At 41.8% G+C, this 27,896-nt stretch overlaps 1 protein-coding gene across 2 annotated transcripts in view; it reads right to left on the reverse strand.

Moving 5' to 3' along the window:
- DPP4 (dipeptidyl peptidase 4) overlaps positions 1-27,896 on the reverse strand; it is a 78,402-nt gene that overhangs the window by 25,124 nt on the left and 25,382 nt on the right. For both annotated transcript variants that reach the window (XM_038584662.1, XM_038584663.1), the window contains exons 6-16: positions 21,989-22,041; positions 21,804-21,876; positions 20,595-20,715; positions 16,451-16,611; positions 14,835-14,947; positions 6,848-6,980; positions 4,742-4,786; positions 2,361-2,468; positions 2,026-2,093; positions 1,031-1,084; positions 530-651 (exon numbers count right to left, since the gene is read on the reverse strand). In XM_038584662.1, coding sequence (XP_038440590.1) covers positions 530-651; positions 1,031-1,084; positions 2,026-2,093; positions 2,361-2,468; positions 4,742-4,786; positions 6,848-6,980; positions 14,835-14,947; positions 16,451-16,611; positions 20,595-20,715; positions 21,804-21,876; positions 21,989-22,041 — 1,051 coding nt within the window. The remainder of the gene's footprint in view (positions 1-529; positions 652-1,030; positions 1,085-2,025; positions 2,094-2,360; positions 2,469-4,741; positions 4,787-6,847; positions 6,981-14,834; positions 14,948-16,450; positions 16,612-20,594; positions 20,716-21,803; positions 21,877-21,988; positions 22,042-27,896) is intronic.

Here is a 27,896-nt window from a genome sequence, read left to right on the forward strand (position 1 = left end):
GACAGGCACTATCCACAGACGCTTTCCCATTTAAAGGGGCAAGCACATAAAATACTAATCAATAAACCTACAATTAAAAAACCACAATCAAAACTCTACCCTGTGTATCTATATAAACGATGAAGTGCCTCGGTGATACGTAGCCTCCAGTGTGTGTGTGTGCGTCTGTGTGTGTTCAGTCATAAGCAAGCCATGCGAGTCTCTTAGAAGGGAAGGAAAGGTGGTTAACTCACCACTTAGATGTGTCTGGAGAGAAGGGGACTTGGGTGACTTCGAGAGGTCCTCAGAGTCAAGAGGAGAAAACTGAGCAGGGCACAAAGAGTGTTTCCCGGACTGGACACAGAAAGGGACAGATGGGCAGAATGAGCCAGGAGGGTTGGTAAGAATGTTGTCTGAAGAGAGGAGGGAATGTCAGCTGGTGAGCGGAAGGCAGGGAAAGTGTGCAGGCTGAGGGAAAGGACAGGGCCACCCGGATAGACCTGGTCGCTGTGTCTGCACTGCTCCCCCTCCCCCGTCACTTCACACCTACCTGAACATCTCAGTTGATAGTACTTTGCGTCTTTACTGAACAAAACAGAATAGTACTGACACCTTTCTGGATTCAGCTCACAACTCAGGCATGTCACCTTTGTGTAGTCATTCAGCTGGATTCTGTAAACCAATGGTGGAGATTAAGTGCTTGATGAAAGACTACATGAAAAGATGGAATTGAATAATGCCGTATTCTGGTTTCAAATGTATCAGAGTGCCAAAGCAGTGCTCAAGACTTTCTCTTAATGTGTGAGAAATACATGAATTAATTCATGATAACCTCAAACCTCCCATTGTTTGGAAATAACACAGAACGTCTAATAAAGTCATTCTGTGTTGCTGACACCTGGGGTTTGATTTGTAAAGGAATGAAAGCGCTCAATTACAATTCCAGTTAGTTAAGACACGGGGAAAAAAAAAGAAAAAAAAAAAAAAAAGAACCCCAGAAGTTGTTCTTCAGCTACAAAGACTCAAGTCAACAATTTGATTTAGCTCTTACTTATAAAGATTTCTTCCTCCTGGCATTCCTTTATATTCATTACTAATGTAGTATCTGGGAAGAAAACAAATGAAATAGATATTAATTATGTTTTTAAAGAAAGTTGAGTACCCTCTAATTAACTCAACACCAAACATTAATGCTGGCCCTTCTTGGATCATTTTTCCCTGCTCCCTCACCCCCAGAAGCCATATTTCTCGTTATCTCTAAATAGGAGATTCTATTTTTTAAGACACACTAAAATATCTGAGTGCAGTCCCTGAAATCAGATATTTTAGACTGCTCCCTTCATTAAAGTGGCAAGCAAAAACTCAAAAAAAAAAAGGCTTTTGCAAGAAAAGTGTGACTGGACAACTAGCCTGACGTCGAGAGCCCATGTACGTATATTATTTTCCACATTTTCTTTTTTATAACACAAACTACTAGATGACAGGAGCCCCATCTTTCTGAGAGCAGCAGAATCACTTCTAAGGAGGACCTTCAAAAACTGCTTTGGGCAGCGGCAAACATCCTCCGCGGTGAGACCCAATAATGAATTATCCAAGTGCCTTAGGTTCCAATGAAAAACAAACACTCCCTTTCCACCAAGTAGTGCCTGGTAGTTGACAGCCTCTGTAAAGCTTTCCATATTCCAGAGTAAGGCCAAGATAAAATAGCCTCTCCAAGCCTTCCAAAAATTCGGTGCCAGTTCAAATTTAACACGATGCCCCTGATGCCGGTTCAGTGTTCCAAGATGTTTTAAGAAAAAGAGGCTACAGCTCTTCTAATGTAAAGCAGGTAAGAGCAAGAGGTAGAGCTGCTTGGTGGCATGGTATCAAATCTGCTAAGCATATGTGAAAATCATTAAGGCTTCCGTATGTTAAAAAGAAAAAAGTACTGAACACATTCCAAATAGACTATTCTTTATTTGTAGGAGATTTTCCCCTATTTCTGGGCAAAGAGGGTGTGATTACCACAAGCATGTTTTACATCCTATCAGTTATTAGAATACTCACAGGTAATCACTGGTAAGAGCTTCTATCCCGATGACTTCCCAAGCTCCTTTTGTAATAAATGTGCAATCCTAATGGGATTTTTTAAAAAGACATTTATTAAACTCTCTAATCAAAGTTAACTGAAGGATTGGCTCATTTATAGCAGCAATTTAGATAATCTTAGGCCTTCTTCTTGGGTTTCCTCTCTGTATCCCGTCATCTTCCAAATACCACTTTGGAATTTGAATTAGTCGGGTATCAGTGCACATTGATTGACTTTACCAAACGATTTCCACTTCAAGTTAGTTTCATTAAAAAAGAGATCAACCTGAAATAAATCATGTGGGAATATTTACTTGCTTATCTATTTGGAATTGGCAAATGTGTTTGTAGCCATCTCCATTGCTGATGATCTTGTAGAAGCTCTTCCCGTCGGAGGTGAAATGAGGTTCTGAGGGCCTAAACTACAAAATAATAGAAAACATAAAACAAGATTAGAGCACATTAGTCTCATCTCAGTACCACCTTTAATTTTTGAAAGTCCTCTCGACACCTCTGCCCAAAGCCCATGCTTCATTTACTAGTCAAGTGAAACCAGAGCACCTCAAGAGAAAATTCTCCTCCTCGGAGAGACAAACAAAGAGATCTCCCTTGGGGAATTGTTTTATCCGGAGCAAATGAGAGAGAGCATATAAAGAGGTTTACGCAGGACTCTTGACACATAGCCATGGTATTGTCATCTCTAGACGTCTCTCTATGGAGGTTAACTGTGTGACTTGTGGCTATCAATGTGCAAAAATTAGCATTAGCCTTTCAGTTTTAAGAAGTAAATTTCCTCAATGCCACAGATTTGCTTTCTCGAAACAGATTATTATTCTTATTACTATTACAACTGGGAGTTTGTACCTCGTAATCCCCGTCACCTGTTTTGCCCATCCCCCTTACCTCTGCCTTCTGGCATCCATGAGTGGTTGCTGTTTTGTTGGCTTGTTTGTTTGTTTGAAACAGACTATTATTTGTACGGTTTCAGATAAGAGGTGGTTTTTAATTTGAGGGATCCGTTCCCTCCTTTTTAAATCCATATTTCTTTTTGAGAGCCAGAAAGTCTTTAACCATTTCTGGACCGGATAGTATAAGGGATGTCTGTCGTGTATTTCACATGGAAACATTCTTAGAGTTACCATTTTTATTGTAAGTCGTTTCATTTTGCTAAATAGGATCAACAATTTACAAAAAAAGTAGTTGTATGGAAATATAGTATAAAATTTCCATTTTTCACAGTTCAATAAAAGAGAGTTCTCAGAACATAATGTAGTTTAAGCAGAAGAGTATCTATCCCAGCCCGAAAGGAATATGTTGCTTTACGACTTCGGTTTCCTTACTACATTTGAGAGCAGGTAGGAGATGGTCTTTTAAAATTGTTGGTTCACTTTACCCTCGATGTTTCCTCTCTCATCAGCTCCCATTTTGGGAAGGAAGAAAAATGCTTCCCTCTTCTATTTAGTGATTCAAAGTGGATTCATTTATGGAGCAAGCTGAGGCGTGCAGTACACTTGGTGTTCTCATTACAGAGCTCTGAAACACATTCCCCTCTCTAGACCTGTGTTCACAGCCTTATCTTTTTAATACATTTCCCTGTTTCCCCTGGATGGAGTTGTGCCTAGTAGAAATGTGTGAAAAGTGGCATCTGTCTGGTTAAATACAGAGAGGAAAAAACATATTTTTTTCAAAGAGTCGTGAGGAAGTGTAGCGTGTCTCTTGCCATGGAGGAAACCACTTTTCATGTTGGCAAACCTCTCCCCTCTGCCCAATCAATGCCTGAAGAAAAGGGACGTGTGAATGCTATCGGAGCTCTGAGCCCAGCTGGAAGGGGTCCCATTTCTGGACCAGGGGCCTTCCCTCTCTGCCCCAAGAGATGTGAAGGAAATCTTTATATATGTGTGTGTGTGTGTGTGTGTGTGTGTGTGTGTGTGTGTGTATTTTTTTTGTCCCTTTGTTTTTCTCTTAAAGGAGGCTTCGTAGAAGTGGTCACAAAAATTAGATGACATTTGTTCATCATCTTTCTAGAAGGCGTCACAGTGGCTGGAGATCCTTCATTAACTTGTTTCAGCCCAGGGTCTGGTAGTGACACGGTTGGTGATTCTGCCCAAGGCGTAGTGTGGCAGGATCGAGAAGCGTGACAAGTCTCTGCGGGTCACCATGCCTTCCCGGATAAAACTCTGCATCTGGGGCCTAGCAAAGCGTGAAGCCACACAAGCGTGATTTCCTCCACAGGGAGATGCGCAGCAAGTGTGGCGTGCTTGCGGCTGACTTGCTGCTGGATATGGTCGCATCTCCTCACACATTCGTGTGGGCGGTGGACGGAAGCCACGTCTTCTGCCTCCAAAGCCCAGGACTTCAAAGGTGAGGTCAACCAGCAGGTTCGGCATCTTAGCTGCTTTCCAGCAACCGTTGCTTTATTGACTTTTCAGGAACTACACTTTGCCTAGAGTATGTCTTTTGTTTTGTGTGCTCTCAAGTTTTCACTTGTCCTGTTACTTTTTCCAACTGAGCATGTTTTATATTCCCCATTGAAAGGTGGCTCTGCAGGGAGCATTTAAATATTTGGAAAAATAGGTCAAGTAATATCTCTGTTAATAGCAAATAACACGGGGCCCTCCCCTGGGAAAGGTACGTGTTCAATGGCTCTGAGTGTCTGACTCATACTACAAAGAACCCATAACTCTTAAGCACTTACACGTCCAACCCAGCCGGTGGTACTCATTTCAATGTGTTTTTGTGCCTAGGGAGGGAAAAACACAAGGGCAGTGTTTCAGAGAGAAGCAAGATCTCAATTCTGTGCTTTATCTACGATTCGTGGTACCACAAGCATCATCTTATTTAAAATAATTGAAAGTTATCTACACTTACATAGTTGCAGTCATGCTACGATTGTTTATATAATTGCATTAGAACATTTACCTCTCTTGCCTAGAGCTCCATCTTCCATATGTGGCCCTGGAAGCTCCCCCCGCTTTTTCCAATTCAACACGTACGGAACAGAAGATGATGTCGCTTATCTGGCCTCCCTCCCCGCTGGCTTGTTCTGACGCCTTCATTCTTCTGTTTAGTGCTACCGCTCACCCAAGCCAGAGACTTGGGAGTCACTCTAGACGCCTCCCCCCTCACGGCCACCCCCGCAGCCCCTGCCCCCTGGTTCTCAGACTCCTCTCGTCCTTCTCCACCCTTACTGCCTTAGCTTCTGTTCTCACCAGGTTTCCCTTGGGCCTTTGCTGTGACCTCCTGGTTGGAGACCCTGCTGCTCTTTTCTTCTTCCAGCCTGCCCTCCACCCTGCCTAACCCCCACTGACCTCATCTGGCAACATGTAGTTCTGTCTCCTTGTGATCCTCTCCTCTTGACCACGAGAAACAGCTCCCCGTGGCTGACAAGTGGTCCAAGCTCCTCAGAACGGCACCCGAGTCTCAGCCCACCTCCACCCCCACTTCTCACCATGGTGCCTCTCCCCAGGCCCTCATCCTCTGGAGCCCCAGACCCCGGTGCTCCAAGCCAGACCCCGGTGCTCCAAGCCATTTGCTGGATGCCTAGCATAGCCTCTGCTCACAGCCTCCTTGTACCCTTATCTGCCCAGGGTGCTCTGGGCCTCCCTTGTCATCTCCCATCACCTGTCCCAGTTGAGTGGGTCATCTTCTTTGGTCCTACATTCCCTCCATACTTTGCTTCTACCCTTTTAGGGCACGATACCCTGATAGTAGGATGATATAATTTGCAGGAAGCAAAGAGCTTGCATTTTCTAGTTTGCATTTTGGCTGTCCTGTGATGTAAGCAAGCTCCTTCACCTCCAGAATCTCTGTCTCCACAGCGTTTGGCTACTGTGTGTGGTCAAGAAACGGCAACTGTTATCATTGATTATCCTAATGGCATGCCCTATTAAAACATACACCTTTTGGGGACCAGCATGTTGTCTAATTTGTTTGTTTGTTTTTAAATCCAAAGTTATGCACAGAACCTGGGACATAGTAGGTATGCAGTGTATAAATAAACAAATGGGCAAATCAAGATTCAGGGTGCCCAGGCTTTCTGAGGCAAGAATCTGCATTGTGCCCAACCAGCATGGAGAGTGTGTAGAGGGGAAGGTATGTTGGCACAGAGCGTTCTATTACCAGAAAAGGGCCTGGAGAAGAGCTCTTGACATATGCTGGAAAAACCTTCCCTGGACTTCACCTCTCGTGAGGCTGCTGGTTCCCAAAGGGGCTTTCATTATGATTTGCCAGCTTAGCTGAACCTTGTGGTTTCTTGTGGGGAATGCCCTGTCCCCAGCACCTCAAGACAGAATTAACACTTGCCTTTGTCTTCATGTTGCCACCCTCTCAGCCTACTAGTTATCTTTTTATGCTCTAAAACTGATACTGCTGAAAGATAGTCACAGGGTGGCAAGAGATCTGTGGCCTTTTGCTACTTGACTTGTTTCACGTATTCCCCGCTCCCCATATTTTCTCTATTGAAACAAACTTCATTGACTTTGCAGCCTTCTTGGGCCTTTTGAATTTTGACACCAAATTCTGTCTTCTGGGCTTCCAATCATCATCCCTGCCCCAAGTGATAATAACCATAACTAACACTGTATGACTAGTGAGTATAGATGAAATGGAAGTACCACCAGATACCAGATTCTCTAAAAGTTAGTCAAGACTTACCCACTGCCACAGGATCTGACATGGAGTCAGAAAGAAAAGAAACTCAAACTTTATTTTCCTGATTCCCAATCATTCATTCTCCCTGTTTTCATACAGTCCTTGGGTCACATGTAGCTGTAGAAGCAGAACATCCCCCATTAAACCTTACCGATGAGGAAATCCATCCACTGGTGGAATTATAGTCATAAATATCCATGACTGAATAGTTCTGAATCCTTCGGAGCCACTGCATAGAAATCCTTTCTTCGTTTACCCATGTCACATCACACAAGTAGTAATCCCTGGAAGGAAGAAGGAAGGAAGGAAGGAATGAAGAAAGGAAAGAAGGAAGGAAGGAGAGAGCATAACTATTTTCAGACCTTGGTACAGATAGACATTCTACTCAAGGAAATCCATCTTAATAAGCATATGATTTTAAATGGTTGTCAAAACCATTTAATATCACAATTTTTTACCTTTTCTGAAAGCTTAAAGTGTAATTTAGTTTTGAATGGAAATTAAAATACATCTGACAGGAAAAACAACAGCTAACATCATACAGTGGCTTCACAAACGTGACTCACACTAGAGCTCAGGATTTTTCAAGTCCTCAACTTGGCCTTTGGTGGTGCTAGGAAGGCAAGGGTGACATTTCCCATCTCTTTTCTGCTGTCTTGAAAGAACGTTACAGTGAGGCCAGAGACACTGGCTGAGATTCAAATATTTTCTGGTAATTTGACGTGCTTCTTTAGAAAATTTTTGCTTTTGGGGTGAAATTATAACTGACCCTTTTCTCAACTTCGTTTTCAAAGGGGAAAAATTGATTCACATCTCTACAAACTTTGAAAATCAAATAATTATGCTGTAAAAGTCTTTTCTCAAGAGTCAAAACATGAACCATGTGAAAAAAATCAAGGAACCTTAATATAAGATTTATGCAAATGGAGCTATCTCTCTCTAGCAGGGCATCTTCCTCCAACGCACACCTTTAAACATTTTTGGGACTCTTTTTTTTTTTTTTTTATAGTGAGATGCAGGGAATTCACAATTTACTTTTCAGCCGGCCTCCCTAAATATTTGCTCTGGATTGTTTATTTTATTTGTTCCTCGTAGCCCTCAGTGTGATTTTGAAGGACCATTCTTAAATCATGCGTTTCTACTGCATGATTTTGGTTGATTGAAGCCTTATTCCCTTTTGTCAGAGAAACTCCAAGGGAATCTTTTCTTCCCCTTTCTTCCTGACTGGCCCCATGGCCATATCTTCCTCATCACCCCGAATGCACTAAAAGATGCCCTAAAATGCTCCTTTGCTCTTCACGGGCTGTGGCCACCCCCACTCCTTGTGTCTCTTTGCTCTCCTTGCTCACAAGCTCTCGGAGGCAGGGCCACAGGCTTCTTGTTCACAGGGTGTCTCCAGGCCCTAACAGAATACCTGGCACAAAACAGGCGCTCAGCACAGAAGAAGGGGAAAATCCTATGGAGTTCTTTGTGGCTGAAATAACTGGCTGTCCTCAGAACTCACAGATCATGTCCCCCCTGCACTCCCTTCACAGACGCGAAAGCAGACAACCAATATTTATGGAGCACTTAGGCTGGATCAGCACATCGTATCCCCCTCTTGTAGCTAGGGATACCTCTTGGGTTAGTGCCCCCAGGGGTGCCTCCTGGCTGTCCCCACTGCAGGTGGCAAGCCCTGAAGACAGATCAACCGCTTCACCCAGCAGCAAAACCCCTCTTCCCACAAATAGGGACTCCTCTCCATTTCAGCCCTTTCCCTTGCTCAGTAAGAACCTACCCACCATCCAGTCTGCATGGCTGGTATTCCATGAACACCCCCTGAGATTTCCCAGCTGCGTCCCCCCTTTGTTCAACCTGCCCTTCAGTCTGAAACCACTGCCATGCTCTGACTTCCACAGGTCTCCCTCAAATATCCCCTGAGCTCTCTGCAAATGCCCCTCCTTCCGGCCTGATGCCAGCAGTCATACCGGCTGCCAGGCTGCAGGGTATGAGAGTGTGAGCGCCTCTTTGCAGGAACAGGAGCAAGGGGCCCTCACTGAGTCCAAGTCTTCTGCCCTTTGCCCAATCCACAGGCATTAGATGAGAAAATGGAAAGGCAAATAAATCTTGCTGGGGCCAGGGAGTAAATGATTGCAAAGGGGATGGAATCATGAAATGCAAGGGAGAAAATCAAATTTTTTGAGATGAACTCTCTAGACGAGAGGTCTGAGGACTTTCTCAGCAAAAAGCCAGATAGTAAATATTTTAAGCTTTGTGGGCCACACGTGCTGTCACAACTACTTCTCTCTGCCTTTGCAGCACAAGAGCAGCCAGAGACGATACCTAAACAAACCAGTGTGGGCGTGTTCCAGTGAAACCCTGAGATTTGAGGTCCGTCTGATCTTCGCATGTCATGAAATATTACTCTTTTTGTGATTTGCCTTCCCAACGAATCAAAATTCTAAAAACCTTCCTTACTTGCAGATCAAACACGGATGGCATGGGGCTGGACTTGCCAGTGGGTCCTGGCGTGCTGATCCCTGCTCTATGCCAATGGTTCCTATTCACAGATCAAATCCCTTTGTAAATCGGATGAAAACCATGTCCCTCTCTCCAGGGAGGAAAAAAATGTCTCTTCACATACATGCACACATTGTCCCAGGGATCCCTGGGCATCGATTAGGATCATGGGCACCAGAACCAGGCTTCCCTTTTCTCAAGTGGCCTGGTCGGGAGAAAGGGCAGGCGGGGGGCAGGTCAGGGAGGGAAGAAAACTCTTTAACAAGACAAGTGTTTTATCTGCTAAAAACCATAGATTATACTTCGGATTCAGAAATCAGCAGTAACTTTCCCCCACTTGAAAACACGGAGTACTGGAATTTGGGAAGCCTGCCAGGAAGCTCACATGCACCTGGCACCTTCCCTGCCCGTTTCTAGATCAAAAGTCCACGAACCTGTATCTTCCACTCTCTTTGTCACTCTCTGCAGCCCAAGGTGTACTCTGCACCCTCTGGCGCCTCCGTAAGGGCCCTTTGCCAGCAAGCGCAGCAAGCGGACGGGACGTTTTGAATTCTCATGTAAACATACTTCTGTTTAATCACAGCTTCTCTTTAGGATTTGGAATTAAGGGGAGACAGAACGACGCTGCATAACATAGTCCTGAGCCAAGATCATGCCAGTCTGAAATGTCAGTGAGCCATAAAAAATATATAAAGGAACCAATGGGCAGAGTGTACTTTTTATTGAAAGGTTTAAGTCCCACTTAAGACCAGAGAAATCCAACAAGCAGGATTATCAACTATATTTTGTTCTGCAGGTTGATTTTTTTTTGAAAAAAATTATTTGAAGGGAGAGAGAGAGAGAGAGAAAGAGAGAGAGAGCCTGCTCGAGCAGTGGAAGGGGCAGAGGGAATGGGAATCTCAAGCAGACTCCCTGCTGGGCCTCGAGCTCCACTGGGGCTGGATCTCATGACCTGAGATCAGGGCCTGAACCGAAACCAAGAGTCAAGTGCTCAACCAACTGAGCCACCCAGGCGCCCCTGTGCGCTGATGTCAATCTGTAAAAACAGAGAGGCGTCTACTGAGTAGACTGGTTTGAATGGTGGGAAGGGGCAGAAAGGGGCCATCAGGCAGCCTGGCCTTCCCTTGAGCCGGAGACTGCCCATCCCAGGTTGGGCATAGCGATCCAATAAACTCTCTACCTTCTGGGACGGGTTACTGCAGGGAGAGTATGGTTAGACTTTAATACTAAAGCAATGGAGTGATTTCTGGACAGAATAACAGGAGTTCACACCCATGGGGAGTTTACTACGTGCCAGGAACCGTTCCAAGTGCTCAACATAAAGTTTGTAGCAGCCTATGGGGTAGGAAGGCTAGAATTCATGTTTTGCAGACAAAGAAAGACAAGTGTAGAGAAGCTAAGTAGCTTGTCTAAGGTCACACACTGGGAACTGTTGGAGCCACGATTCAGACCAAGCAGCTGGCGTCAGATTTTGCTGTTCCCAGTTGCTACCTCTATAGAACCTCCACCCATCTCTCTGGTAAATATTGTTGGCTAGCTTCACCCTCTTGCTTTTCTTCCGGATAAAATTCCTCACTCCATGAGGTCTATTTATTCGTACAGAGAGTGTGTAAACTAAATAGCTGAATTTTATAAAGCAGATTATATTCGAATGTACTGGGAGAGACCTGCTTTTGAAGGTCATATTCCAGAGGATCCCTTTGTAGGGCGATCGTTGCCTTGCAAATAGTGGGCACTTAATAAATGTCTGGTGGGTCGCACTAACTCCCCCAACTTGTGTCAGAGTTTCTTTTGGTGTATGAAGGATACTCAACATCAGGTAGGCATTACTAACTGGAAAAAACATTGGAGGGAAATTGCTCCTGAGAGCAAATGCAGACGGTGGAGTGATTAATTCGGTGAATCACCCAGGGAAGCAGGCGTTCTTCCAGCGTTGGCCCCGGGCTCCATGCCACTCTGCTCTGATGGGGATGCCAGCCCTCCCGGGGCTGCTGACAGATCGCTGAGGAGAAGGGTAGGTGGGGTGAGGCGGGGGGGGGGAGCCCAATCACAGGGGGCCTGTGAGCACAGCATGTGAGCTCCTGTCTTGAAGTGTCACAAGCTTCCGGGCCATTTCAGTCCAGTACAGTATCTCCTGTGTGACAACCTCGGACCTGATATCTCTATAGATCAAGGATCATCAGCTATTCAGAGGACACATTTATCTATTGCATCATTCGGGAGCAGATAACACAGGGTGGGGCAGGTCATGAGCTGGGTGTGATGCCCCCCCCCCCCCCCGGAACCATTCAGCAGCTCTGGGGGAGGGGGGTTGGTGACCTGAGTAGAACACGCCCTTCCCAATCCTCTAGCTCAGGCCACAGAATTTGCAGACGGCTGGGAGGAAGCAGAAAAGAGGGATTGCTATGCAGGGTCACTTCGAGGGTCATCTGGGGTGCTGGCTGTCTACACGATTCCCCACACATAAACTCACATACATAACATACGTCACTTATCTACGCATGAGCTTATTCATTTATTCTACAAATATTCATTGGGCATTTGCTGTGTCCCAGGCCCCCTGAGAGGCACTGGAGATACTCCTATAAGATGGGCCCCTACCTGTAGAACTTTCTTACTTTAATCCAGCAATGGGAAACTGAGCTCTAAATAAAGCAGTAGGAGGTATATGTTGTTTTCTCTCAAAGATTTTGAGCTTGCAAATTCCCATTAGGAGTCATGAATACCACCAAACAGCCTAAGGAATCTAATCCACTTAACCTCTAAATCAATGAACGCAGCAAGGAGGCTCCCTGTCTCTGGTAGGATTTCACCTGCTAGAAGTTCTGTGACGCAAGGATATGGCCTCAAGGGAAAATGAGTGATGAGAGCAGGGGCAGAGAAGAGAAGAGACATGCGCGCTCCCCTAGGGCTACACTCCAGGTGCTCCTACTCTCCAGGAACTAGCGGTTTGCTGGGAAACACGGCAGAGGGTGCTGGGCAGTTTGCTAAGAGGCGCAACTTGCTGGGATTAACCTGGTCCTGCTGGATGTTAGCATGAGGCCAGAAAATGGGGCATCACCGCTTGCTAGAACATTTTCCCCAGAAAGGACCTCGAGCCTGGTTTTAGATAAGCTGTGGCCTTGCTGGTGTTAATGGAGACCAGAACTGGATTTATGATTCCCTCTATAACACATTCCTGAGGCATTTCCAGAAATGATTCCTCAGTAAAATATGTCTCACACAAAATATCCCTAGTGAGTGAAGCCGTCCTCACCAGGAATGCAGCATAAAGAACTACAAACAATGACTTAATGATTCATTCCTAGGGGGCAACAACTAATTCCTTAGACTTGCACACATTTCCTGAGGTCAGCTCCTGGAATGAGGTTTCGAAGTTGGGGCGGGGGGGAAGACCCCACAGATGAAGCCTTGGGAAATGGCCATGACAATGACACGGTAGGCAGTGTGTCAAATGAGATGTGAGCGGAGCATCAAGCATGGTCCCTGCCCACAGGAAACACTCAACACATGAAACTCCATTTTTGAGGGAGTCTGGCCTGTCAGGGCCAGGCATCTGTCCCTGCTCCCAGCTTCCATGCTAACTTGCTGTGCGACCTTGAGCAAACGAGTCTCCCTCTCTGAGCCTCAGTTAGCTCGTCTGTGTCCCAGTGTGTTCTCAGCGTGTTCTGGAACCCCTGCAGGTTCTGTCTAATATCCTGACTCCTGGGGGAAGCAGGGGAGACAAGGCCTATGCCTGCCATCTGAGCAGTAATCTTCTGCTTAGCTTCTGGTACTGCACTCCTGTGCCATACCTCACTGGAAACCAAGGCTTCTGGGTCCTTGAAAAAGTTTGTAAACCACGAGTAATGTCTAAAGCCCCTTCCAGATCTAATGTTTTTCAGAGCAAGGGCTTATGGCTCATCCTCCCTGCGGACAGATGTCGGTTGTAGACTAAGAGGTCACACCAGGCCCTCCTGCTCTTTCCCTGGACAGCCTTGTACTTTCCCACCTGTGGGTGACCTTCCCCTTCACCCTCTGCCACTCCCCCACCCCAGTGGTGCCCTGTGGAATCCTTCCTGTTCAATCCACACATTCCCTAGGATGCTTTCTTTGATCCCTGGGGTCATGGGAAACCTATTTCCTCTCCTTGGAATATCTCTGGCCTTCTGTCTACCCCTCTGGAGTATTTGCTTTTGGAGTCATTTATTGGAATATGTTATATCCTCTGCTTGGTCATAAGTGCTAGAAAGACAGAAGCTCAGGGCATTTACATTTGTTATGTAAATAGTGGGTGCTCAATCAATGTTCATAGAAGAGATGACTGGACGGGGCCAAACAGCAGATTCTAGAATCTCCAGGTAAATTTTCATACCATTGGGCAAACTCAGGAAAAAAAAAAATTTAAATTTACTGATAATTGATTTTTTCCTCCAAATGAATGGGTGAATATAGTTATTTCTAATCAGATCAATGAATTAATAATGACAGAGCAGAGCCTACAGCCTGCCTGATGTGGTAAATCAATCCTGAGAAGGATGCTTCCATGTGGCTCTGATAATAACTTCAGGAACCTGAGGGCAGGGGCTGAATTCAGACAGAGGGAGACACCCAGCAGAGCATTTATAAGCTCTTTCTTCTAAGTCAGAAAGACAGGTTTGAATACAGACTCCGACTTGGTCATTTTTGTAACTTCCAGGCCTCATTTCCTGGTATGTAAAAGAGGCATATAATTATAGTTGTTGGAGTTACTTTAAAGATTAATACAATAAAGCTTGCGGGAATGCCCTGTGTCTGGCACATAGCGAGCGCTCAGTATATACTAGCCGTCATTTAAAAGCAACAAGAAAACCAACATAATTAGCAGAAATGAACAGAAAGCAACTAACGGCCATAAATTGCATGCGGTACCATGGTTATCTTTACAGGAAAACACGGGGGGCTGAGGGTGCACGGCGGTTGAATTTCAAACCACCAGTGATTACTTAGGCAAGTGACATCCTGAGGCATGTTGGTGTCATGAGGATCCCTAAATGTGACAGTTTCCCTGAATTTCTCCCGTTCTCACGAGGACCTGCACAGCCCCCATGATCTGACCTCACTGCCATCACTCACCTCTCCACCTGCACCGCGCTGGTCACCTGGCCCCTCGCAGGTCCTCTCATGCACCAGGGCATTCTCTCTGCGGGGCCTTTGCACCTGCTCTTCTTCTGCCTGGACGCCGAACGTCCAGCTACTCAGGTGGCTAGCTGCCCCTCTGCCTCATGTCACTGCTCACAGGTCACCTCTTTAGAGAGAGCCTCCCTGACCTCCCCCCACCATCACCTTCACCTTGCCCTGTTTTGATTGTCTTCACAACTTTTGTCATCAGCTGATGCTCTGTCTACCTGGTTGTTGTCTCCCTCCTGCACCTCGAGTGTAGGTTTCATGATACCTGGGACTGTGGTGACTCTATTCACTGTGAGACCCCATCACTAGAACCCTGCCCAGCATGAGGACATCGAAGCTCAACAAAGAATGGCTGATGAAGGAAGGAATGGCTTTCGACCCTGGGGGACACCCTGGGATGCTACGCCTGATTCTTCCATTCATTTCTAAAATGTTCTCCATGAGATCCATGAAACTGTGTACAGCCCACACATTCTGATCAAGACTCTTACCCTGTTAAAATATCAGGAGGAGGGGAGATCTCTACTGAAGTTGCATTGGTGCCTGAGATGAGATTGTCGGTTTTTACAACGAAGAGCTTTACGGTTGGATTTATAGCTCCTGCCTAGGGAAACAAAACAAAACAAAACAAAACAAAACAAAACAAACAATTATATAATTGATATGGACAAAAAATAAAGATATCACATCACTGCACGGGTTTAAAACTGTACAAAAATGTCTCCATTACACCATACAATTATAATAATGAGACATGTTAAAAATTTAATATAGTTAAATTTGATGAAAGAATGAACATAAGAGAGAGTCAAGAGATGCAACTTTTCATGTTCAGGCAGACACATATGTATTGACAGCCCAAAGCACTCCTGTTTAAATCACTAATGGTCGTAACTTAATGTATTTTGTGCGAACAAGGATAAACTTTTTAAAAATCAATTTCATTATTTTGCAGATATGCTCTGACTCCAGAAGACAAGATGTGTAATGGCTGACAACTAGAAGAATGCCTCGGGTTCAGCCAAAGACACAATCCACCAGGAAGATGAGCTCACCTGAGCCAAGAGCCAAAAACGTTAATTAAGAAGCCGTCGTTTGCGCTCCAAGTTCACGTTTACCACGTTCGAGCTTTATAATCAATATATGATGACAGAAAGCTACAGAACTTTTTTATAATACCTATAGATCTTCAATTGACAAATTAGTTCGAAATAATATATTTTTAGTGAGAGCATTTTGTGGGTTTTTTTTTTTTTTTGCCAGTTTCACTCAAAAAATAACATTCCACTGAAAATACATCTCTATATTTAGTCCCTGATCTTTTTTTTTCTTTTAACTTCCTCTGTCTTCCTAAAATGGCAGCTCTTCGTGTAGCAAATTGAGTGAGTTGGTAAAAATAAAAATCCCTCTTCCCAAGTTACTTACAGCGAAAACATTTACTATTCGATTTTCCTATAGATGATACTGTGGCCATTAATATCATGATACTAGTGAAGAGTCCTGGTTGCCTTCTAAATCCCCCTCTTCCTCGGCTTACACTGCTTAACAAAGCTGTTCGATTTTCATAAATATGCCTCCCGGAGGGGGAGAGCAGCCTTGCAAACCAGGATGTGAGACCATTATTCCAAATGCAGGACGTGTGAAACTCAAACTCACATTAGTGCCAAATCTATACCAGAACCGCTGAAACCAGTCACGTATCGGTTAATTAGCAATCCAACCTGATACATAACTGAGCTTTTCAACTTCATCCAGGGCACACTCCAACTTCTACAAATAAGATGAGCTTGTGATTCAATGACAGTCTCTCCTTTCCTCCACTGAAACATTTTCATCCTCCCCTACCTCTTTCAAAAGCATTTTCTCCATCTTTTTCGGCTTGTCATTCCTCAAAGTTTTTGGAGAAATTACAAAACCTTAAATCACACTCTTTCCTGGGATAATAAAAATACTTTAAAATTGCCAGATGCTGTTGACTTCAGCAAGAGTAATCACAGCAAGCTGTTGAAGAGAGACTGACAATATTTTCATTAGCAGGAAAGGATTAAAATGAAACCATTCTCTTCCCATCAAATCGCGGAACCACTATGCGAATAGGAGCACAGACCTTTGGATATGGAATGCGCACAGTCTTTGGGTACTGCAGTGACTCGTCAGAGTAGAAGGAGTATTCAATAAGTGGGACTTCTGTGTCGTTAAATTGGGCATATGCTAAAAAAGTGCCTTTTGGAGACCACCACAGAGCAGAGTAGGCACTGAAGACTTCCTCTGAAAAAAAGACATAAATTGTTCTGTTACACGAAGTAGCTGATAAATTGGCTTTGGCATTCAAAATATTGTTCTCATTAGCTTTAGTAATTACAGTAGAGTTCAACTAATGAACCATTTTGCATTTGCTGGGCTTCCAAATTCAGAGTAATACAAATGAATAAAAATAAAATCTTCAAGGATAGATCTGGATTGTAAAAATAAGTAACCCGTTGGACCATTTTAGAATATTTTAGCACACAATATTTAATATAAGCTCTACATTTTTTTTCTTTATCTTATAATCCTCTAAATTTATGCCGCAAAACATACTAAAAGTAAATTTCACACAAGGGGCTGATTCTCCTTTCTAATTTTCAAACAGTCAACATGCCAGCATACTCTCCCCAACTGGGCTCAGTTTGTACTGTGCCCACAGGGTACTGGTGGGTGGTGTGTGGCTCCAGACTATCAAACTAATATGGTGCCCACAGTTTACTACGCTTGGCACAAACAGGGTGTGGGAAAGATGAATTTAGAATGACAAGGAGCTCCATGAGACCCCTATTGAGAAACGCCTCCTCGGCTTAGCCTAGAAACTAAGGACTCAGGCAGATTAACACGCTCCTCTGGTGCAGATGGTGATGGTAGGGGAAGAGGGTCAGAGAGTGACGCAAATGAAAGGAAAGGTCTTGCTCTCCAGAACGCTGTTGGACTCATTCTCATTCTCTGGCAAATGTAGTTCTTTCCTATGTTTATTATGGAGTCTATTCACGGGACTTCCAATCTCTGGCTCCTAAAATGCCAAAACCTCTTTCACGGAGAGTTCAGGTAGACTGGATGGAGACTCCTAGTCCTTTATGCGGATTTAATCCACAAATCTCATATTCTGTTGCGCGTGTAAAGGTAAAAGCAAAGCACAGAAATTTGAGTCTTAGAGTTAGGAAATCATCTGTCCCCATCGCTTTTCTGATTCCTGGGGCTTCTTCCAAGTGCCTGTTTTCAATAATAAAAATAATGGTAACAGTACTGGCAGTAATGGTAACAACAGTAACAATAATAACAAAATGTAATAATTATCATGACGAGCAACTATCATTTAATGAGTGTTAAACCATACACAACTGACATGTATTATCTCTGGTAATCCTCACAGTGGCTCACTGTGCAGGTGAGCAAGGAGGCAGGCAGGCGTAAAGAGAGTAAGTCATTGCCCAGGGTCACATGGCCAATAACCGATAGAATCAAGAATGAATCCAGACTTGTCTGGTTTGAATCCATGCTTCTCACCTCCATACTCTATGTCCCTCCATGCCTATTTCAGGTCTTCTAGTAACAGAAAACCTACTAGGTCAGGCAGGCTGGTCCAGCTTTATCTGTTTTCTGCCTGTGTCATTAGGTTACATTCATGTAGCAATTTAGAATTTATAAAACACCATCTAATTTAGTCCTCACAAAGATCCCTAGATGAGTCTATTCTATTCACATCCCATTTTACAGAGAAGGCAACTGAGGGGCTTAGGGAGAGTGAATGAATTGCCAAAGACAAGGCAAGGACACAGGCCTTGTGACTCGGCGTCAAGGGGTTTCTACTGGGAACTCCTTTAGATACTGAGTTGATGTCTCCTTCCTATGGCTCCTACTAATTGGTTCTGGTCTAAGATCAAGATGCAACTACATAAAATGAATACAATTACAGCAAGGTCATGGTTTTAAAGATTGCTTTTAAGTGCAGGCAGTAGGTAGTATCTATGTTTTGAATTGGTAGGTATTTGCACTGAACACATTGTTCGACATCATGATGTATTAAAACCACTATCATAAAACTACTTCAGGTCAAACGCAAAAGTCCTGAGAACGAATAGTAGGGAGAAGGGAGCGTAACAAAGGAGGAGCAGGTTTCCTGTCCTTCCTGATACAAAGCTGGCTGTGAGCACAAGTGTCAATGGCACCCCCTCCCCCCACTCTCTGAACCTCCCTCTTCTCCTGATACCTCCCGTCCAACCACTCTGACCTTCCTTATGTACTCTCTGGTCTTAATGCCCTCCACTGAATAGATCTGGATTCACTCTATAACAATTATCCATTGGTACCTTTGTCTCTCTCTCTCTCCAGCCTGAGTTCCCTGAGGGCAGCGGCTGGATAGTATTTGTCTCTGTGTCTCTAAAACCTGACACGGCACCTCATAGGTAGTTGGCACTCAGTGTGAATTGTGCTGAATGACCCACACCCTCAGGGTCAGCAGTGCTCCATCTTTCAAACTTCTTTCTTTCTCTATCCCTCTTCATCCTCGCTCTCGAAATACTCATTCTCACCTCTGGGCTAGGTAAACTATACTCATACTTAAGAGTGAATGTCATGTGATTAACTTCATACTAGGAGATAAAATATTATTATTTTTACACGAGAAGACACTTACTAACTAAAGTAAAAATCAATTAGAAAATCATGAAATAAGACAAAGGGAAAACATAGAGACATTGAGAGAGAAAGTCATTTGCGACATGGAGTGAGGCAAGGGGCACAAGTTCCAGAGGGCAGGCTATTCTGGGAGTGTCCCTCCATGATACGACACATGGCCCCGTGTGGACCTTGCAGCTTTGTTTGTTCTTTTACTTATGAACCTACAGATTCTCAAAATGTACTCTTTTAGTCTTATCCTGAACAAGTCTTCATGGCTGCAGTGGAGACGCTCCAGTGGGAGGCTCGATCTCCAATACAGAGAAACAAGTGTGCCCTTTCCAAGTATGGATCATTCATAAATATATAAAACCAATTCTAGGAACTTCTCCATAGGAACCAAAGTCCTGTTTTTTAGAGACAGGCCCACATTGGAACTGGGAAGCCATTCTTCCTTTTGTCATCAACATGCAAACTGAGATCTTTCCAGCTATTAACTACCTTAGAAAGGGCTCATAGTATTAGGTGTGTCCTTATCTTAGAGACATTCAGATGTTTCAAGGAAGGAGGGATTTGCAGCTTTGGGAAGAGGCTTCAAATAAATCCAGTTCACTTTGGGGACCCTGCAGGTTGTGCTGTGCTGTCCAATAAATGTTAAAGAAGGCTTTCAATTGCTAAGTGACTAGTGCTAGTAAATTTCATTAGAAGTTATTTCTGGGCCCCGGGGATTTATCCTTCTTTTAAAGTGATTTTTGTTGTTGTTGTTGCTGCTGTTATAATGTTAGCCATTTAATTGAACTTGACTTGAATTGGGTAAGAACCAAAATTCAGTCATGAAGAAAAACTATTTTTTTTTCTTTTTTAACTACAAGGAAGAAATAAGAGGATGAAATAAGGATGAGTACTTAATAAGCTTTAGGCAACCTTGCAAACAGTCTGGAAAAGCCTCAAAAGGCCTTTTACCTTGGCAACGATAGGCATGAAAAATGTTTTTCTAATATTTTCTAAAACTCTATCCTAAAATAGAGACTAATCGTCTTTAATATTTTTAGTTCTTTTTTCTTTTTGACCAATTTTTCCCCTTATAGCCTTTCTAATTATTTATTCCTTCTTTAAAAACAGGAAATTATGATTTGTCCAAGTTAAAATGAACACAAATCCTCTGTAAAACAGATGCTTTCTTCCTCCTCTATTCCCCAACCTCCAGACAACATTTTGTCAGCTCTTAGAATGCTGTGGGAGTATTTAGCTTTCCTTAGTAACTCTGGGTTAGGTAGGCCCAGCTAAAGGAACATCTGATGTTAATCTCTAAGCTTTTATGCCCAGTAAAGCAGAAAAGCTACCTACACAGAAAGGCCCTTTGTAGGAGGAGCCGGAAGACAATAGGGGCATTGAGAGACAATGAGGACACAGGCGAAACAGGCTACTGCTGGCAAATCCTTGTTGGTGAGACACCTGGTATGATGAGTGCTAAAGAAATTTGATGATATTTTTAAAAATGCAACTTATTTTGAATGCCATTGAATTTCTCCATTTTAAAAGAAACGTTTTGTTTTGTTTTAACTTACAGATTTTCTAATTTGAAAAAGCTTTAAAGTCTCTACCTTCATAAACCCAGTCAGTAATTCCATTGTATATTACATTTTCCTTCCCGTTCCATGTGATTCTCTGACTTGATATATTTGGTTCATTTTTAACATAAACATCATTGTTCCAAACGTATGCCTAGAAATATTAAAAAACAGAGTGATAAGTAATAACCTGGTATAAAATATCTTATCCTGGAGTTAAAAAATATCTATCTGCAATAGATAGATATTTTTATCCTCAAATAATGCAATAAAGCAAATAATGCAAATAATACAAATACGCAAATGTAATGATTGCCATGAGTTATTCAATTTGTGCACAATAAAGAATCATTTACTACCCCCACATTTAATTAATTAATTAATTAATTAACTTAGTTATTTATCTTAAAGATTTTATTTATTTGAAAGAGAAAGAGAGCACAAGGATGGGGAGCAGTGGAGGGATGTGGGGGAAGCAGAGTCCCCAATGAGCAGGGAGTCTGATGCAGGAATCTGATGCAGGGCTTTATCCCAGGACCCTGAGATCATGACCTGAGCTGAAGGCAGACACTTAACAGACTGAACCAGGTGCCCCCACCTTCACATTTTTAAAATTATAAGTGTACATTCTATAACCCCCAAATAATTCCAAAGACACTCAATATATTAAAAAGAAGCAGCTCACAAACATCACTATTTGGATGCTAGAGTGTATAAGAAGACCCAAGAGCCTGACCACTTCTACAGGATAATGTGTGCTTCACATTGTGTTCTGGGGGTGGTGAGTTGAGGGAGTGCAGTTGATGTTGGAAGGGAGAATTGCTTCTGCAAATGGTCAGTCTATCTTCCTGTTTAGATTCTTTGGTACTTCTGACATTCTTCTAGCACTATAGGACATGAAGGTATACCTACAGTGACACAGAGAAGGTCACAGAACTAGCAGGACGCAGGTAAGCCTCAAAAACAAACAAGCAAGCAAACAACAACAACAAACTGAATACAACAGAAATTAGAATTTAGGAGTTGAATGGGCATTTTTTCCAGTAAGTAAACAATTCAGAAACTTTCAGGAATTGTATTTTACTGTGTTAGACCAGTAAAATGCTATTTTAGGCAATAATACTATCTTTGATAGTCAAGCATTTGCTTCCTAAGTGTCTGCTCTGTATCAGGTTATGTAGCTTCTGCATGTGAGAGCTTTGGGCCATTATTTTTTTCCAACAATGGAAGAGACTTACTAACCAATTTATGACCCTCTGGTGACCATGTGATCCACTGTGTGTTGTTTGGAATTTTTTCTGCTGTTATCAGCTGCCTGAAAAAAAGATAAAAAGAAACATTACCAAATGAATACATCACAGTGGGATTTTTAAAAAAATATCATTACACTAAAAAATCTTAATAGATTTTATAAGGAAGTTACTGACCTTTTCTTTAAGTCATAAATGTCGTATGAAGCTGTGTAAGAATGCCTCCATTGCTATAAAAGAAAACAGATATTTCAGGCTTCTGTGAGTGATAGTTCAGCCACTTGCTATAGGAGCACAAGATGAGATGTAAGAGAACACTGTATAATTTTCGAATTTTATCATATCTTGTAATTCCTATCTTAATCCTCAGAATTTTGGAATTAGGAAGAGAGTCTTAGAGACCATCTAGCATAAAATCCTCTGGACTTCATCTGTAACCTAGGTCTGACATTACTCCTGCCAAGGAAACTTCTCAGGATCACAGTGGGCTGATGTGCTGCTTCATGGCAGACATTACTCCTAGCACTTACCATAGTATGTTAAATCCACCTATCTACGAAAACACAAATTTTTACTTTTCAACCATCTCCCTGACAAAATATTTAAAAGGTAATGTGGAGAAATACTTACTTTCCTACTTTGATTATAAAAGTATAAAGTGTTACAGATTTTTTGAAAGCCACCTGGCAATATATATTAACATTAAAATATATATTATCTATATTTTAAACAGCCATCTCAAGAATCTAAAAAATGAAAAGCAAACCAAATCCAAATAAATGAGAAGAAAAGAAATAATAAAAGTAAAAGAGCAGTAATCAAACAGAAAATGCACAATAGAGAAAAATTAACAAAGCCCAAAATGGATCCCTTGAAAAGATGAATAAAATTGCTAATACATTAAGAGTGGGTGTGGGGGGGAAGTATGAATACCACTATCAGAAAAGAAAAATGAGATTAAAATAGGATTAAAAGGTTTTAAGACTCTATTATAAATGTTGTTTTGCCGATAAATTTGAAAGTTAAAAATTGGATAAATTTCTTGGAAAAGAAGTTATCAAAACTGAGACAAGAAAAAATGGAAAATCTGTATAGTTTTATATCTAAAAGCCACATTGAATCAATAAATAAAAACATTTGTACAAAGGAAGCTCCAAATCCAAATAACTTTACCAGCAAACTCCTTGTTATTTAACTAAATGAACTAGAAACTTACACATATACCAACACCTTCCACACAAATTTTTAGTTTTATTCATGATTGCCAAAACTTAGAAGAACCAAGATGTCCTTTCACAGGTGATAGGTACACAAACTGTGGTCCATTCAGACATTGGAATATTATTTAGCAATGAAAAGAAATGAGCTATTACATTACAAAAAGACATGGAGGCACCTCACATGCATATTGCTACGTGAGAGAAGCCGATCTGAAAAGGCTACATATTGTATAATTCCAACCATTCTGGAAAAGGCAAAATTACGGAGGTGGTCAAAAGATCTGTTGTTGCTAGAGGCTTGGAGGAAGGGAGGAGGATGAAGAGTGGGAGCACAGAGAATTCTTAGGACAGTGAAAATATTCTGTATGATACTGGAATGGTAGATACACATCATCACGGATTTGCCAAAACCCATAGAATGTACAACATAAAGAATGAACCCTAATGTAAACTATGGACTTAATTAGTATTAATGTATCAATAATGGCTCATCAGTTGTAACAAACATTCCATACTAATGCAAAATATTAATGATTGGGGAAACTGGGAGGTGGGGGGTGATGAAGGAGTGCATGGGAACTCTGAATTTTCTACTCATATTCCATAAATCTAAAGCTGTTCTAAAAAAATTTAGTGTATTAGTTCAGAAATAAATGAATTAGAGCTATGCCAGATAACTTGGAAAAAGTTCCACTTGGTATCATTGAGTGAGAAATGTAATTTGCAGAAAAGTATGGAAAACAGGATTTTATTTTTTATGGAATAAGCAATGACTAAAAGAATATCTATCATCATACAATTATTTGAATAAGGGCAAAAATATAAAATATGGAATATATATCCTAGGTTCTAAACATGTGATACCTGGGGAAAGGTTAAAAAAAAAAAAGGAAAAAAGAAAGGACTTGAAGATTATATATAAGTATAATATATATAAATTCAATACATAAATACATAATATATACATATATACAGATTTTATTTATAAAAAAATATGTTTACATGTGGATGCATTCATACATTAAATATACTTTAAAAGAAATTATGTTTTTATGTCTGCATTCCCCACTATATTCCTAGATGTAAGAAATTGTTTCTTATTCATCTTTAAAACTCTGGGGACTTGTCTAGTGCAAGCCACATAGTCTATGTTCAAGAAATAAACCAAACTAACATAAAAATAAAATTTTACTTATGAAAGTGAAGCAGATGAAATGGGTAGCCCAAGGGTAACCAATTTGTGTAACGACAGAACTGAGACACAAGCCAGAGGTTCTAATCTTGAAGAGTATTTCTCATTTGTCATTTATCACCCTCCTATCCTCTCATGTCAACAATTATGTATTAAGCCTCTACTTTTTGCAAGTCATACATTTTTTTAAAAATCTTGGATTATTTTGATGCAATCCATTCTCGTTTCTGGGAAACCTCTGAATGCTCTACTTGTAAGAGCCAAAAGGTATGTTACAGGCTAAAAATATTAAGAGGTTTAAGAAGGTTTGAGATCACTTGGGATGACAGATCCATCATGATTTGAGAAAGGAAACCCAAAATGTTTGGTATGTTCACTTCATCTTTTGAAACAGACTCATCCATCTATTTAGGTTATAAACTTTGGGAACTATCCTCTGTCAGGCATTACTGGATGAGATAGGCTCACTCTCCTTGAGGAGTTCATAGTTGAATGGAGATTTGGACAAATAAATACAAGAAAAGAATCACAAGACATATATAACAGAGGTAAGTGGGGAGAGGTAGGGATCATAAGTTAGGCCTTAGGGAGGTTAGCAAGCTTGATGGAAAAGTTGATTGTTAGACTGAGTCTAAATAGCAAAGAACTGTCACCAGAGATGGGGTTAAAAAGGCATCACAGCAGAGAGATGTTGAAGCACAAAGTTAGGAAAGATTACGTTTAAGAGCACAAGCTTTGGAGTCTTCTAACCTGGATTCAAGACTGGCTATTCACTGAATGTTTGTTGCTGGCCCTCTACCATTCATATGTTGAAATCCTAATCCCCAATGTGATGATATTGGATGTGGGGTCTTTGGGAGGTAACTAGCTCATGAAGGTGGGGCCCTCATGAGTGAGATTAATTCCTTTATAAAAGAGACATCAAAAATATTCCATGTTCCTTCTTCCAGTTGAGGACATGAGGAAGATGTTCAACTATGTTCCATGAAGCGGGATGTCACCAGATGCTGACTTTGCTAGCACCTTGACCTTGGGCTTCTTTCTCAGCTTCCAGAACTATGAGAAATAAATTTGTTATTAACCCACCCAGTCTATGGTACTCTGTTGTAGCAGCTCAAATGGAGCAAGACAAGTCTCTACCATGTAATAGCAGGCAAGTTTCTTTCTAAGCTTCAATTTTTCTCTTTAGGAAAATGGGGCTAATATCAGCAATGATCTCATGAAAAGTTCATGAGAATGCAAGTGAAGTGCTGAGCAGAGCCCTAGAATACTGTGAACATGTCATAGTTGATGCAACTACTATATCTGGGGCATTCAGCAGTGAATGGAGATGCTGGGGGAACATCCATACCAGGCTGCATAGTACTTATTTATTTATGTTTTCACTCACTTGCTCCCTTACTTGTTTGTAGCCACAATCTAGAAGTAATATTGTTCTTTCTGAAAGCAGTAACTCTGTCATGAAGAAGCCATAGAGTAGAATTTAAAGAATATTTCACAGTAGACTTCCAAAGAAATAGAATAGAACTAGACTTTTCTTTTGAAAAGATTTTGGATAGGTTTATTGAGACTTGATTAGTCAACTGGAATATTATCAGCATGTGATAAATGATGCAACTATGATTAATTCTGGAGCATTAAGCAACAAGTAGAAATTATGAGTTGCACATTTATGCTGTACAGAAAATTCTACTGGATAGTCTAAGAAGTAAAATAGAAGACAGAGTGTTCTACTTTCACTCATCTTATAATTTGGTGTTCTGAAATCAAAGGTACGAAGAGAAGAAAATAAGCTAATGTGATAGAGAGTGAATGGTGGACTATGGGAGAGCAGAGTGGCAGGCGGCAAAGTTAGGTAATGCGATCCAAGAAAGCCTGGACCTGAATTACTAAAAAGGGAACACTGTATGATAATCAAGAGAGGAAGGTTCCAGGAGGAAGCGATAGCAAGTACTTAGCCCTTAGATGGGAATGAATGAGGCTTGAGAAAACTGAAGAGAGGTGCCCTTAAAGCTTCTTTGGATCACTGAATCACCGGAAGCCCTTAAAACTACCCAGGCCTGGGCCCTGCCCGTCACGGTGCTAAAATAGTTGATGTGGGGTAGGCTGCAGACATCTCTATTTTTAAAAACCTCCATAGGTGATTGATTGCAGGGTTCAGGCAGGGCTGAGAAGCACAGGCCAAGCATGTTGAGTCCAGAGAGACTAAGAGATGATAGATTAGCAAGGGTGGAACTGAGGTCCAATCACACAGGCTTCTGAAGATGCTGCGGTTAGAGTTTGTGTTTTATTCTGAAAGTGATGGGAAACCACTGATCATGAGAGCTTAAGCATAGGCATGACATAATCTAACTTAGGTTTTAAAAGGAGCACTGTAGGTACTGCCTGAAAAGCATGATGGCCCTGGGATGAAGGAAATAGCAGGTAAACAGCAAAAGCAGCTAACTGCTCATGTAAACTCCGGTGACCCAACAAATACGAATTACCAGTGATGGTTGTCCAACTAAGGTCCGCAGTGAAATACAACCATTAGTATACACCACATGGCGCTTATTGACCTTGGCCAAATAGTAAATTGAGCTTCTATGTCTACCTTAACCTCATAGTCTTTATATATTTGTTCTTAACATGGGCAATTGTTATTCAATGGTTCTCGACCCTGGTTGCTCATTCAAATAATCTGCCCGTTTAAAAAAATGATGTCATAAAAAAAAAAATGATGTCAGCTTCACTCCAGAGGCTGTAACTTACTACTCTGGGGATTGGACCTGGCCACTGGGAATTTTTAAAGGCTACTCAAGTGATTTTTTAATCTATGGACAGCAATAAAAACCACTGAATTAAACAATCCATTAATTGGGAACAGATGTGTTAAAGTTGGCCTCAGATTCTGATTGGCTCCTAGCTGATAGGTTTAGTAGAACAGAGTCAGAGAATCTTCCATGTCCAGGAAATGGAGCTGGACACAGTGAGTCCAGGGTAAATATTATGATTGAAAATCACCATATCACAATGGGAAATGAAGTAGGAGATGGTTTTCTTGGCCTGAGTATAGAAGTGCTGGGGTATGAGATAAGGCTCCTCAGTATTTATTATTTATTCTAGAATAAAAAGGCAGAGGTGGGGATCCCCAGCTTTATATTTTGTTTTCAATGCAGAATATCCCTACAGGTCTTTAATCTTTCCTACAAGTTTCAAAACTTCCTATACTTGACAACTGTTGTCAAATCCAGGAATAACTAAAAAGCTACAGTTAGCTCCCGGCAGTTTGCAGCCAGCCTAAACATGAAGAGGATATGTGGTTAAGCTTTCCTGAGGGGGGGAGTCTGATGTTGGGCTGAGGTTCCCCCTTTAGAATGGTTTGTATATGGTGGGACCCAAAGACGGCAAGGTGGTCTGAGTCCATTTGCAAAGTCTCTTCTGGAGGATAGGAAGGATAACTCTTTTTAAAGTAAATACTCATTGAGAGTTTTACTTTATGTAAAGCTGAGACAAAGGAAATCAGGTATTGTGTTGCTGGCTGTGCAAGTTGTACATGTAAGTTTGCTTTTGTTTTTTATTTTTTTGTAAGCTTGCCTTTAAATTATAAGTTCTCTTGTATTACCTTATGCTTTCAGTATCTATAGGGTATTACTCATACTTTTTAGTATTTGAAAACATTAAAAATGAACTT

The sequence above is a fragment of the Canis lupus genome, chromosome 36, assembly GCF_011100685.1.
Source record: "Canis lupus familiaris isolate Mischka breed German Shepherd chromosome 36, alternate assembly UU_Cfam_GSD_1.0, whole genome shotgun sequence".
Taxonomy (NCBI): domain Eukaryota; kingdom Metazoa; phylum Chordata; class Mammalia; order Carnivora; family Canidae; genus Canis; species Canis lupus.